The 13,874-nt window shown below is 58.4% G+C and overlaps 1 protein-coding gene across 1 annotated transcript; it reads right to left on the bottom strand.

Annotated features, from left to right (window-relative positions):
- Positions 1–2,647: 2,647 nt before the first annotated feature.
- Positions 2,648–4,885, bottom strand: ISLR2 (immunoglobulin superfamily containing leucine rich repeat 2; the record flags this gene model as incomplete). The annotated part of the gene is made up of 1 exon (XM_080693134.1): positions 2,648–4,885. The coding sequence occupies one exon, from the start codon at positions 4,883–4,885 to the stop codon at positions 2,648–2,650; it is 2,238 nt and encodes a 745-aa protein (XP_080549260.1).
- Positions 4,886–13,874: the final 8,989 nt, after the last annotated feature.

Below are 13,874 nucleotides of genomic sequence, written 5' to 3'. Positions count from 1 at the left end.
CCCCAGTACCACCAAAACAAAAACAAAAACAAAAACAAACAAACAAACAAACAAAAAACCCCCACAACCACCACCACCAACAACAACAACAACAAAAAACCAAGCCCGCGGCCAGCACTTTAGGGGCTCAGGAGCAGGGCTTTCATTCTTGATCTCCACCTCTTCTCTTTTGCCATTTCTAGGACTATGAACCTAGCGAGCCTTCAACCCTGATCCCATGCGTCCAACCGCAGCCTGAGCCCCCGGCCATCACTCCTGAGCACCCCCACAGCACACACGCCCCTGTTTATAGGTTAACACGCCAGCCTGTTTTGTGGAATTAACCGGCCAGGCTTCCTCCTTTTCTGCCCGACTTCATTTACATGCTCTGACATGTGTGTTATTTGTGATTTCTCTTGTGCAAGCCACAGCAGCCCGAGAATCTCCCTGAATCCCACCCCTGCTGGCTTCTCAGGCTGCTGTTGAGAAATAGAAACTAGCCCCACACACACACAATCACACACATACTCTCCATCAAAAGAGGATGGTGCATACTTATTCAGTGCAAGAACACACACACAAAGCCCTGTGTGCAGGCCCCCCTCTGGGAGCCCCCCTCACTTGCAGCCTCCTCCCACTCCGAATGGTTTCACCCTACGCCCCAGAACCAGAGGCATCAGGAGCAGGTTCAGTGTGAACATCTGGTAAAGTCACAGAAGGATCAGAGTAACTCGAAACTACACAAAGGACCCTAACCCTAAAGCCTGGGCGTTGGTGCAGGCCTGTAATCCCAGCACTTGGGAGGCTGAGACGGGAGGGTGGCAGATTCAAAGTAGGGCTGGCAATTTAGAGAGACCCTGTTTCAAAATACAAAATAAAAATAGGGCTAAGATGGGCGGGGTGGCGCACGCTTGTAATCCCAGCGTTTGAGAGGCTGAGACAGGAGGATCACAGTTGGCCGACAGCCCCAGCTACTTATGAGGCCCTCTACAACTCAGTGAGACCCTGTTTCAAAATAAAGAATAAAAAATAGGGCTGGGCGTGTCGCTGAGAGGTAAAATGTCCTGGGTTCCGTCCCCAGTGCCGCAAAATAATAAATAAATAAATAAATAAAGCTGAGGGTGTAGCTCAGAGGAAAAATTCCTAGGGGCGCCTACTGTGGTTTCCGAATCCTTTCTCCCCCCAAGCCTCATCCCTTTGCCCACCACCAACCCCGCAAAGAAGTCACCAAACCCGGTTCAAAGCGATTGTTTTATTAACTGTTTAACATACAGACGAGTTTAGAAAAAGACGCAGGCTCCCGGGGGATACTCTGCCCGGGGCCTCGCTTGTGCTGCTTAGGCGGGGAGGGCTGTTCCCGAGGCCTGAAACCCCACCCCTGACGCTTGCCTCCTAGAAAGAAAAACCGACTCCAGCCGAGTCCCCGAGCCACGCCCACCCTCCCCCTCCCGTCTCCTCCTGCCCCCCCTGCCCGCCCGCCCCCTACCCTATATGGTCACACTTTACAGTACACAGATTTCTCCTACACACCACGCTCGACTAGGACTACACGCCGGGCAAACACAATTCTCGCCGAAGAAGGGGCGGGGCGGGGCGGGGCCCCCGGACTCTTCCCCACCGATCCCGCCGCGGGGCGTGCAGGCTTTGTGCAGACCAGGGCGCCAGTCCTCCCCAGAGACCTGGCCTGGGGCGCCGCCGGTGGCTTCCTGCGCCCTCGGCGCTTTCGGGCTGGGGTCTACACCGCGTAGGGCGGCGCCCATAGCTGCCGGGCGCGCGGATCTCGGGAAACCGCGACACATTGACAACGAAATTGGCCCCGGACCGAGCCGGCCCCCTGGGCGGAGAAGGGGCGCTCGGTTCCCCGGGGCGCTTTAAGTTCGGAGAGAGGTGGGAGGACACGGATTCCGCCCCTCAACCCCTGACACACGCACACCCAGAGGTTGGAAAGGGGGTGTTAGCACCAGACCCAGAATGTCGCTGTCTCTGAAAACAACGAAAATGTGGAAATCAGCGCCTGGAGCTGCAGGGCGCCCCAGGCACCCGGTCGGCTCTGCCTGGGTAGAAGTGGGGTGGGGTGAGGGTGGGGGTAGAAGGCTTTGGCTCCCCGTCGGGCTTTGAAACTAAAACCTAGCGGGGCCCCCAAATGTGCGCAGTAGGGGTCGCGGTGAGACCCCCAGCGCTCGGCTCTGGGGACGGTACCGGAGGCCCCCGACAGACCCAGAACCGCAGCCATACCGCACACGTTTCCCGGGTCTGCGCGCACACGTTTCCCTGGGCTCCGGGGCCTACGGGGCGGGCGGGCGGCGGAGCCCAGCTCTCCTGCAATCGCGATGGGAATGGAGAGGGGTGCCTTTCCACTCGAAGTCGGCGGGTGTTGTCTTATATGGGGAGTAAGAAAGAACTCGACTCCGTATTTGTGGAGAAGGGGGACTCAGCTCGCCAGGAGAATGGCAGCCGTGGGTGGGGAGGGGCTGATGATTTCGGCCCACTTCTACCAGAAGTCCCTAGTAGTCCACGGGTTAGGAGGCCAGGGGGCGGAGTAAGTGAAGGCGTGTGTGTGTGTGTGTGTGTGTGTGTGTGTGTCTGCGCGCGCGTCCTGCCAGCCCTAGGTTTGTGCTCCCAGGCACCCGAGGCGGGGTGGGCGTGGGCGGCCACGAGGGCTGGGGTCTCAGCCCGCTGTCTGCCTGTAGTTACCATTGATCTCGTGGGCGATGTCGACCGCCTCGGCGCCCAGCGGCAGCCGGTCGCTGTACTCAGAGCCCGCCTCGAACTCCTCCTGGTTGGCCTTGGACTGGGACTCGGCCAGGGAGCAGGCCGCCAGGCTCTCCTCCCTCTGCAGGTCCCCTCCCGGGTCCCCCTGCTCCGCTTCTTCGTCCAGGCCCTCCCCCGGGGCCTCCTCGGGCTCTTCGCCCCCCGCATCGCCGCCGGCCTGGTAGCTTTTCTCCGACTCCAGGTAGGAGGCGCGCGGGTCGAAGTCCGCGGCGATGCGCTTCTCCATGGGGTCGGGCGCCTGAGGCCGCAGGATCAGCCGGTAGGGCTTGCCCGGGTGTTTGGCCAGCAGATGGCAGCAGGCGGCGCCCAGCAGGGGCACGGTGGCCAGCACCAGGAGGAAAACGCTCACCGCCACAATGACCAGCAGCGAAGGCAGCTCTTTCTTGGTGGCGAACACCACCTGCACGTGGCAGGACTCGCCCGCCAGTGCCAGGCACACGGAGTAGTTGGTGCCGGGCCTCAGGCCGCGAAACCAGTACGCATTGACGCCCTCCTCCACGCGGGACCACTGCACTGCCGCGCCGCCCCCGGCTGGACACAGATAGAGGAGGCGCAGGGGCCGCCCCCCAGGCCTCCCGGCCCCCGCAGCCCCGCCGGCCCCCGCGCCCCGACGCCCCGCCAGCGGCGTCAGCTGCACCCGCGCCTCGCGCTCAGACACGTCCAGCGCGATGACGCCCAGCTCGAAGACGTGAGGCTTGAGGTCCGAGCTCTGGTTGAAGGCGTGGTTAGACACGTACCGAGAGGGGTCCCCGTGGCCACAGCGCTGCTCCTCCGCGGGGTTCTCAGGGAACTGGTCTTCTGACTCTTCTCCCTCACCTGCCTCCTCCTCCAGCTCCGCCTCGTTCTCCCCGAGGATCCTGACCCGGGCCAGACCTTGGCCTTTAGATTTGCCCTCGGGCTTGGCGGGTAGGACGCTGTTGCCCCGGCCTTTGGCTGTGGACTTGCGCTCAGAGGTCGGGACCTGTCCCTTGGGTTCGCCTCCAGCGCCAGGCGCATGCTTTGGAGGCCCGGCTGCAGCTACTGACACTCGTACCGACGTGGAATTGGCGCCCAGTTCATTGTGGGCACGGCATGTGTAGACGCCTGCCTCCTTGGCACTCAGTACAGGCACCAACAGGGAGCCGTTTGCGAGGGCCAAGAAGCGCGGGGTGGCTGGGGGCGCTGGCCAAGCCGGTGCGGGAGTCGGTGCTGGGGCCTCGGTCAGGGTCTCCACGTCTCCATCTCCCTCCTCCTCCCCATCCTCCGCCCCGGCCCGGTCATCCTCCCTGCTCAGAATCGGCGGCTCTAAGACTACGGTGCCACCGGGGATCTGGAGTTGCCACTGCAGGCGGGGCGTGGGGTAGCCCTCAGCGACACAGTGTAACTGGAACACCACGCCGGCGCGCAGAGGGGTGCCGGGCGTCTCCGGCTGGGGCTCTGCACTCAGATGCACGCTGGGGGCTGCGCAGGGCAGGGCGGGCAGGCGATTCACGGGCACCCCCTGCAGCGCCGGAGGCGAGGCGCAGGCGATGGAGTCCGGCTCCGGCAAGGAGACCCGGGTGCTCGCGGCCCAGGCCTGCAGCCACAGGAGGCCGCAGCCGCAGTGGAAGGGGTTGTGGTAGAGTTGCAGGTGCGACAGCGCGCTGAGCGCGTCGAAGGTGCCGGGCTCCAGCGTGCGCAGCCGGTTGTTGTTGATGCGCAGCGAGCGCAGGTCGGGCAGCGCGCCGAGGGCTTCGCGGGGGAGGGAGCCCAGGCGGTTGTGGTTCATTTTGAGCAGCTGTAGCGCGCTCAGATTACGCAGGTCGCTCCACGGGAAGCTGGATATGAGGTTGTGGCTGAGGTCGAGGTTCTTGAGCTGGCTCAGCACCGCCAGGGCCCCTGGCTCCACTGTACGCACCTCATTGTGCGCCAGCCACAAAGACGTGACCTGCGTCACGTTGGCGAAGGCCCCACGCCTTAGCACCGTGATCTTGTTGGCGGACAGACTAAGGGTGGTGACATTGGCTGGCAGTCCTTCGGGCACCTCGCGCAGCTCCTTGTAGGCACAGTCAGCAAACTGGTGAGCGTACTTGTCCACACAGGCACAAGGCTCCGGGCACGCTCCAGCCACTCTTAGCAGCGCCCAGACCAACCACAGCGCTCGAAGGGGCGCCATGGTGGCTCCTGCAAAAGGAAGCCCGGGGAAGAGGTGAAGGTGACTTATGGAGCCCCAGCTTCCCTCCCCTAGCACGCTCTGCCTCGGCAAACCCACCTAAGGTAGGCTGCAACTCCAGTAACCTCCGCCATGCCCAGGAACTTCTCTTGGGCAAGAGTGGAGCTCAAAAAAAAAAAAAGTCTCTGGATTCAATGGATGCTCCCCCTCAGGGCATGGACCAGCTCTTTCCCCTCCTCTATCCCCCCACCCTGGAGCTGGCCCCTCTATAGGATCCCCTGCTGGTCATCATGTAAGTGAGCTCAGCACCGACACCTCTGTGTGTTTCTAAGTCTTTATTTAACCCAGTGAAATGGATGCACCGAAAGGGTGTGTTGTCCGCGACTGGCTGTCCTCACTGGAACCCTTTGTCCCACACACAGGACTCGCACACACGCCTGCACACGCGCGGAACAAAACAAACAGAAGCTGCGCCATCTCCATCCCGCCAACAGCTAGAGGACCTGTGAGCTCTTGTCAGGAGGCTCACAAAGCATTGCAAAGACACAAACACATAGGCACCCAGATGCCTGCGCTGCCGTACACCTTGGAGACCTCATTGTTCTCTCAGTGGAACCCAGCGTTTGCACAGTGCTTCCCACCACAGTGCAGAGCACTCTCCTGTGCATTGTGAGACGTGACAGACACAAAGACACAAGTCCTCATTCAAACCCACCCTTGGGGATGCAGGCCAGTACTTGAGTGTCCACACACCCCTCCCCTGAGACCGAAACACAAGCAGAGGAGAAAATGGAGAACTTGCTGTGGGTGGCTTGAGGCATGGGATTTGGAAAAGACTACACCAACATTCCCTTCTCCAGCCTGAAAGAAGTCGACCTGCCAGGGATGCAGTCCCTCTTCCCCCAAGAGAGCCAGAGCTGCTTGGTCAACAGTACATCTGGGAAGGGAAACCCTCCTCCATGCTTGGACCAAGCGCTTTGTGGGGGTAGTCACTAAAGATTCCCTCTCCCGTCTCAGGCAGCTCCCAGGCCCTGGGAGGGCCCCCGCCCACAGGTGGGGGGGGGCAGCCACTAGCAAATGAAGCTGGAGAAGGTTCATGGCTGCCCCTTTCCCCGGAGCTCCAAGATGCCTGAGGGTTCCCCAAAACCTCATCCTCAGTCACACAAACACATTTACTCCCCACCCCCACTTGGGGCGCCCGTCGGGTTGGCAGAGCCCCTCCCACTCAGTCTCAGGAATCCCATGTCTCCTCCACCTTTACTCCGGGGAGGGCCCCTCCCTTTCCAGTTCCTCCCAGACTGCGCTGCAGGACCAGTGCTCTAGGCTGGACCTCCCGCTACCTGGGTTGAGGTGATGGGGCGTCCCCACTGCTTACCGACTGCTCGCTGACTCCCGGTGCGCAGCCTTCCGGCTGCGACCCCTCCTCGGAACAAGGTGTGGCGGAGCTGGGATGCTAGCCCAAGGGAACCTCGAGCATCTGTTGCTGCGTCTTATGGGCAAAACGGGAGAGGGACAGAGAAAGGGACAGGTGAGTTTGCAAGTTCCCCTGTCCCCGAAGTCCCACTTCAGTTTTTCTTTTGGAGTCTGTGTGCCCCCACTTCTCTCTGACTGCAGGTTGGAGCGTCCTCGCGCGCCCCCGGCTTGGTGGGGACGCGCATAGCCTCTCCCACCTCCGGCTTCAAAGCCACAGAGACCCTCCCCCGGAGACCGTCGATGACAGAAGCGCCACATGCTCACCTTCCTGGGCTCGGCTTTCCCAGCCCATCGCACCCGCATAGCCCACGCATCCCGACATTTACACGCTCGCGGACATTGCACTGTCCCCCATCACACCGCCCCTCCACTCAAATACATTTGCACAACACACTCTTCATACGCTCGACCCTCACGCCTTAGAATTACCCCTCAACGCGCAGTCTTTGCCAACGTGTTGAGCTCTGGCGACGTTCGCACACATTTTCACAAGCACACCTTCACCCGGGACAACTCGCTATTCTCCTTCTTCCGCACATACACACGTTCACGCGCACTCACCCTCACTCGCCCATCCCGCCAGCGCCCGCGAGCTTCGCTGCAAATTGAACGCGAGCCGATTTTTACGCCCCACAACACGTGAGACAAACCATCTTTGAGGAATTTGGGGGAAGGAAAGGCACCCGACTGAAGGAGGGGCGTGTCTTTGCCCTTAAACACTTTTTGCAAATGCAGGCAGTGGTGCAGAAAGACCTCCAGCGGGACTGACTGAGCTGCGCGCAGCCGGGCTGCGGACCCTTCTCTCCCGCACCGCCCCCCCCCCCCCCGCCCCAGCGCCTCCTCCCCGAAGCCACGTTCAACACGATGCATAATTGATAGTGTTAGCAGAGCGCCTCACCCTCCCTGCCATTTTTGCTTGGATCTGGGAAGATTCAAGCCTTGGTTTCTCCCCCCCCCCAGTCTAATCTGACAGATGAGATGGCGGAGCCGTGCAGGGTGCTTGGGGAAGAGACGCCCACCTCCCCAGCCCCTGGCCCCGGCTGCCTGGCCCCTAATGCCGGGGCTCTTGACACCTGCGTTTTAGTGGCAAAACCAGCACTCTTGCCCACCGCCCGGGGCGCTAGCCTGTGCTCACCAGGGTGGTGGGGTGCCGGCCGCTCCCCAGAGCCGGAGCCCAGCTCAGGCGCACCCCAGCGCCTCCAGGTCTGGCCAGCTCTAGGCGAATGGGGCACCGAGGCTGCAGGGACAGGGATGATTACGAAACGTCCGCTCCTCTCGAGCACTGTGGGTTGGGGACTTCAGACACGAGCACTTCCCACCTCCTCCCCACCAGCGTCTTCACAGCCTCTCACGCAAACACACCGCCGTCAACTCCCCCAACACACACACACACACTATCCCCCAAAGCCGGTGGCTCTGGCTCGCCACCGCCCCGCTGTCTCACACCCTCACACAGCAGCTGGCCTCAGCAGACTCGCGGACTCGCTGTTCCCGACTCTCCCTGTCTCCGTCGAAACCCCGACATTTCTTTTAGCGACAAGGAGGCGGAGGCGCAGGGATGTCGAGGCATCTGGCAAGGATCCGTTTCCGCACCCCCCCCCCCCCCCGTGCTGGCTGCCGCCGGCCCGACTCGGAAAAAGGGTGCAGGCTGGGGTAGATGCGCGGAACCCAGCCCCCATCCTTTCTGCAGACACTGGGCTCTTTGGGGCGCACGTGGCCCCCACCCCACACCCCGACAGCGGTCTCTCTTGGCGGGTCGATGGCGCGTGTTTGGGGCCTCTGCGGAGATCAATACCCGGATTTGAGTGTTAAGCATTTTAATGAGCCGAGGAGGGGGCGGGGGAAGGAGGCCGAGAGCGCTGCATCTAAAGAGACCACCCGGCCGGGGTTCTGAGGCTTCTTTGTAAATTAAATATGAACAGACTGGTGCTTGCTCACTCGGAGTCCCTCCCTCCTCCCTCCCTCCTACTCCTGCCATAGCTACAGGCGGCCTAGAGAGCTGAGACCCGCGCAAAGCGTTCAACTGGGTCCGGAACCCAGATCTTCAGGACACCTGCTGAGGACCCCACTGTCGCCCCAAGGGGGGGGGGCGCTGAACAGCCTTCGAGGGCAGATGTCTTGAAGAAGGGCCAAGGGGTGAGAGCACTGTGACCTGTCCCCAGCGGAGACCCTGCCCGAGTCAGCCAGGAGCAATCCCTCACCCAGGAGCGCGCCTCTGAGGTTTGGGCCTGGTTGTGCCCCTGAGTGGACAGAGCTGCTGGCCAGGCACCAACTTCTTTGTCTGCAGCGCAAGGAAGGCGGCCTGGGTGTGTTGTCAGCCTGTTGGGAACCTGGGGGAGGCGGTCCTGGGAAGATAGCTGGGAGAAGAGGGACCAGAGGGGGCGGGGCAGGAGCAGGACTGAGAGGGTCTTGGATGGTGGATCCTGGGGACTTTACGACTGGGTGAGGGACAGAAGCCGGAGGCACAGAGGATCCTGCATAGAGAGACCCACCGCAAGTAACCCTCCCCCCATTTTTCTCATATATATATAATTTGCTTTCGGTAAGGAAGGGAGCAGGCCAAAGAACAACTTGGAAGAAGCCAGACACAGGAAGCCTGTCTGGGGAGAGGATGAGCGAGCTCCCTCGGTGTCCCAGAATCGCTGGGACCCGCTCTGCCAGCATCGGGGAACCTCTCTGGGCCCGCGGGCTAAGAAGGACACCCCCCCCCAAGCCGGGGGACTCAGAGGGGAGGCAGCGCTTCAGGGAGCCGTGGCCCCTAAGGGCGGGTGCTAATTCCCGAAGCCCCCGCCGCTCCCATCAACTCTCCCACGAGCGCTTTTGTTCCTGGGTCCTGCCCCGGGAGAAAAACGACCCTTATCCCCACCTGTGATCTGGAGAGCCCTGTGCCTGGCCTGGAAAGGCTGGACCCCGAGTCGCTCCTGGCAGAGTCCACCAGAGCCCGGAGTCGGAGTCACAACTCCGGATCCAACCTTCTGGCTCCGCTAGAAGCCAGCGCGTGTCTCTCCAGGCGCCGCCCAGTGCGCAGGAGCCGGTTTACTTATAATGTTAATAATGATACTGTTACTGAAGGGCCGGAATCCGGAGCGAAGATACCACCCCCCCCCCCGCCGCCGCCACCGCCTACGTCTTTGATCGTTAAAGAAACAAGCACCTAATTAGGTGCGTGGAGGAACTGGGGGGGATGGGGGGACGGAGTAATACAAAGTTCAAGGCGCAAAAGCAGAGGGACCCAGATTCAGAATCTGTCAATCCAGGCCTAAGCTTTTTACCAGGCTAGGGTCCCAGACATACCCAGGGGCCGAAACCTGGAGCCCCATGCCACTTTTGCTGACTGACCTCTAACTTCAACCTTGCGAACTGGGAACCTCGGGATGCTGGGGAGAGCTGAAATCCGCAGCATCCCGGGACCTGCTGCCTGGGTCCAGCCCTAGTCCGCGCGCGCCCCCTGCTGGACACAGCCTGCCGGGCGCAGAGGCAGAGCAATGGCGGGCTGGGAAGGTGGGGGACTGGGCGTGGAGGGCTGCGATTTAGAGCCTGGTACCAAACCTGGCGCAGCCCTGGGCTCTGCCGTCGCGCTACGTAATGGGGTTCACTTAACCAAAGCCCTGAAGCTCTTCCTTCGTGCTCAGCTAGCCTACATCCCAGGATTCTGCATCCTCTCCACCCTCCCTAACACGTGGTGTAGTTTCAGCCCCCATAGTATTCCCAGAGCCCAGGGCACAGAAGAAGCCCGCTGAATTCTCCCCGAGCTACTAGACCCTGGCAGGAGCCAGCTAATGAGTTTAGTTCTGCTGGAAAGAACGCTTCTTTATGCCGCCTTCACCATCCCCCGTGTGGTCGGAGCACCTTCTCTGGCAATCCTGTCCCCAAGACGTATGACCTTCTCTGGAGGCCTCTAAAATGTCCAAGAGCTAACAAAGAAAATATGTCAGCTATAAGGGAAGGAAAAGAACACTGTAAAAGTGAAAGTAATTGCCGAGAGTGGTGGTGCACGCTTGTAATCCCCGCGCTTGGGAGGCAGAGACAGGAGGATCGCGCAGGTTCGAAGCCAGCCGCTTGCTCTGGCTTAAGAGATCCTGTTTCCAAATAAAAATATATATAAAATAGGTCTGGGAGTGTAGCTCGGAAGTAGAAGTGCTTCCAGGAACCCCAGTACCACCCCCCAATAAAGTGGAAGTAGCTGATGTTTAATTAAATGTTTAGGGCAGGTAACAGTGTGCAAACAATTTGGATGCAACTGGGCTGGGTTGTACATGCTCTTGTGTCTAAATGTGGCACATGGGTGATTTAATGGGCTTGCTTGGGGATGCAGGAAGGGACTTGGAATAAGAAAGCTGTGGCCCAGATGGGCATCAAACACCCAAGTGCAGTAGCCTGCTCTAGAGACCTTCCCCCTGACTGTCCAAAATCTCTGCCACCTCCTGCCTTCCAGCTTCTAAAGATGAAAACACACAGAATACACAGCAGAGCCCGGCAAGGTGGCCCACGCTTGTAATCCCAGCCTTTGGGAGGTTGAGACAGGAGGATCACGGCTCGAAGACAGCCTCAGCTCCTACTTAGTGAGGCCCTTTGCAACTCAGTGAGACCCTGTTTCCAAATAAAGAATAAAAATAGGGCTGGGGGTGTAGCTCAGAGGTAGAATGCCCCTGGGTTCCATCCCATCCCCAGTTCTGCACACACACACACACACACACACACACACACACACACACACACACACGTCTCAGCACCCTCAAGCTGCTTTCCTTTCTTTCTTTCCCTTAGAAACGTCCACTCCTCATGGAGGCCAGGCCCTGTTTCTGCTCCCTCTTCCAGCCCGGCTTCTTTACATATACATTCTATGTCACAGTCAGGAGGACAGAGTCCAGCACCAAAGTCCATCAGGCACTAACTGTGCAATGCTGGTCAAGTCACTTGGCCTCTCTTTCCTTTAAGAAGAAAAAAATAAGAGTAAATAAGAATGCCTATGTCTGGGGGTCCTTGTGTGTATTCGTGGAGTCAAGGCACGTAAAGTACTTATATCTGTCGCTCAGTGCTCAGTAAAAGAGCTGCTATTTTTTCAGCCATCGCTGAATAGCAGCCATTGTGACTGCGGTGCAGAGTTGGGGAGAGGTACAAGGAGTCGGCGCCTCCACACACTCTCCTGCATGCTTGGATCCTGCCTCCGCCACAGAGAGAGGACCTCTGCCCCCCCCATCTCTCTTCACCACCACCACCACCCCCACTACACACATGCCATCAGTAATGGTGGCCATCAGGATGACTATGATTATTTGCAAAGGCTTCTAGTTCCAGATACTAAAACACAGATACTGATGCTTGGAGCCATTACCAGCAAGCCTGCTTGAGAAGAGAGACCTGGAGCTGCAGTCTTGGCGGAAGGTTTTTAATTAAAACCACATTCTGTTTAAGTATTTATTGGGCTCTGTGACTTTAATTATTTTCTGGGGAAAAACAAAAACATCCTCATTGGCCTATGGGAAGTCCGTTGATTTCGGAGGAAAGCGGCAACCTGTGGCAGTTTGCTGGAGGCGACTGGGAGAAATTTCTTGAATGGTTGAAATGAAGCTCGACATTATTAATAATCCAGGATCCAGCCCATGACCTTCCTCCCAGTGCTTTCATGAAATTAGCTTAACACGCTGGCAAGGCCATTTATTGCCATCAAAATTAACGACAGTCCTTCCCGCGGCAGCTCATATAATTATGTGGGTTTGTGCCTGTCTCGCTGAAGCTGAGGAACTCCAGCCTGGGAGAGGCGACATTTCTGCATGTGAGGGCAATCTGATTAGATGTCACTCCTGAGCCCAGGCAGGACTGGTTCCTTGGGAGGAGAGGTCCTGAGGCTGCCAGTCTTCTTGTGGTAAAGAGCTGGGACACAGTGAGACAGGGTGTGTGTGTGGGGGGGGGGTTGGGGGGGTCATGCATGATGCTTCCATCTGCAAATAAAATTCCCACTTCCAAGTGGAGACAAGTATATCAGTCCACCAAGCCAGAAGGAAGCAAGGCCGGCCAGGGCTGGTGGATTCCGGGCTTGGTGACATCGGCGGTCCCAGACTCATTCTTTTTCTTCTCCCACCTTAACAAGACTCCAACCTGAGGCTTCTGTCATTGATACCGTAGGAGAACTTGGGCTGCCGCTGGGGTAACGTCCTCATCAGTAGCAGGCTAGCAGGATGGAAAGATGGGATTCTTTTTTTCTGAAGCCATAGCCTCTTCTTAGGTCTTATTGATACACGTTGACTTAGAACCCCCCTTCCCCATCTCTGAACCAATCACTGGCTTACAGTAATCATTTAGTCCTGAAGTAAAGGTAATGAATCAGTCCCAAGAGTCCCTACAAGCAGGGTCCCCTTTAAGTAGCAGGGTTAGTGTTGCACGTTTATAGTAGACTAATACTCTGTGAAATGAAATAGGAGTGACCATCATTATAATGAGCCTGATTACATCTGATTCCTTATCTGGAAATGAAGCCGTTCTACATCCACCCTCCGTAGCCAGGGTCAGGGCTCGGGTTGGGGTCAGGGTCAGGGCAGCGTGTGCAGCCAGATTCCAGGAACTCTTTCTGCTGGGTGTACAAACCCGAGGATCCTCTGCTTTCACAGAATTCTTGAAAGGATAAAAATCTGTTCTTGGAAATGCCTGTGCTGAGATCTGCAGCTATTTTGGGAGCTGCGGAAGTTTCAGTCGTTAGCCGGATATTTATGAACAGGATGTGTTTATGAACTCAGAGAGGTTCCTGCATGGCTCCCCACCACTCCTGTCACCAGTCCCATGGTTAGAGAAGAGAGGCGCTGCACCGTCCAGTGGAAGACAGGAGGGAGAAGGCTTTGGTCTCCCTCTGCCCCTCCTGGCCCAGGTCTCTGCACTGTCTGTTTCCTCCCATCCAGCCACGCTACATCTGCCTTGTCCCCTGAGGTCAACTTCATCTCACACTTGGGCCTCAGAAGCTGATCTCTTCCCCCAAAATCGCTGCACACTGTGGGCAGGGAGGGTCCTCCTGCTCCCAAGTACGTCCAGAAGTCAGGCCTCCAAGGCAGTGGGGTACCATACCTAGAGATTGCGTCTGATCACTGAAGAGTTTTAGCATCTGGGGCATCGACCAAGGAAGGAAGACCAAAGCTGCCACTCCTCTCTGCTCTGCAGCCACTCTGCTGCCTGGGCGCCAGGGGACATGGAGATTTCTGCACCCAGCAAACACCCCGAAGGCCACTCTGGGCCTTCTCCTTGTCTGTCCCCATCGAAGCCCAGAACAACACAAGGTAGGCATATGCAGGGGTGGAGTAAAACTGAATTTTCAACTGGTGTGGTGGCACACACTTGTAATCCCAATACTTGAGAGGCTGAGACAAGAAGATCACAGGTTTGAGGCCAGCTTCAGCAACTTAGTGAGATCCTCGGCAACTTAGCAAGACCTGGTTTCAAAATAACAATAAAAAAAATTAAGAGGGCTGGGGGGGTGTCAGACGTGGTGGCACATGTTTGTAATTCCAACACAGTGAAACCCGGTTTCAAA

This window comes from Muscardinus avellanarius, assembly GCF_963383645.1.
Source record: "Muscardinus avellanarius genome assembly, chromosome: 3".
In the NCBI taxonomy this organism is placed as follows: Eukaryota; Metazoa; Chordata; class Mammalia; order Rodentia; family Gliridae; genus Muscardinus; species Muscardinus avellanarius.
This window is presented reverse-complemented; position numbering and strand designations above follow the sequence as displayed.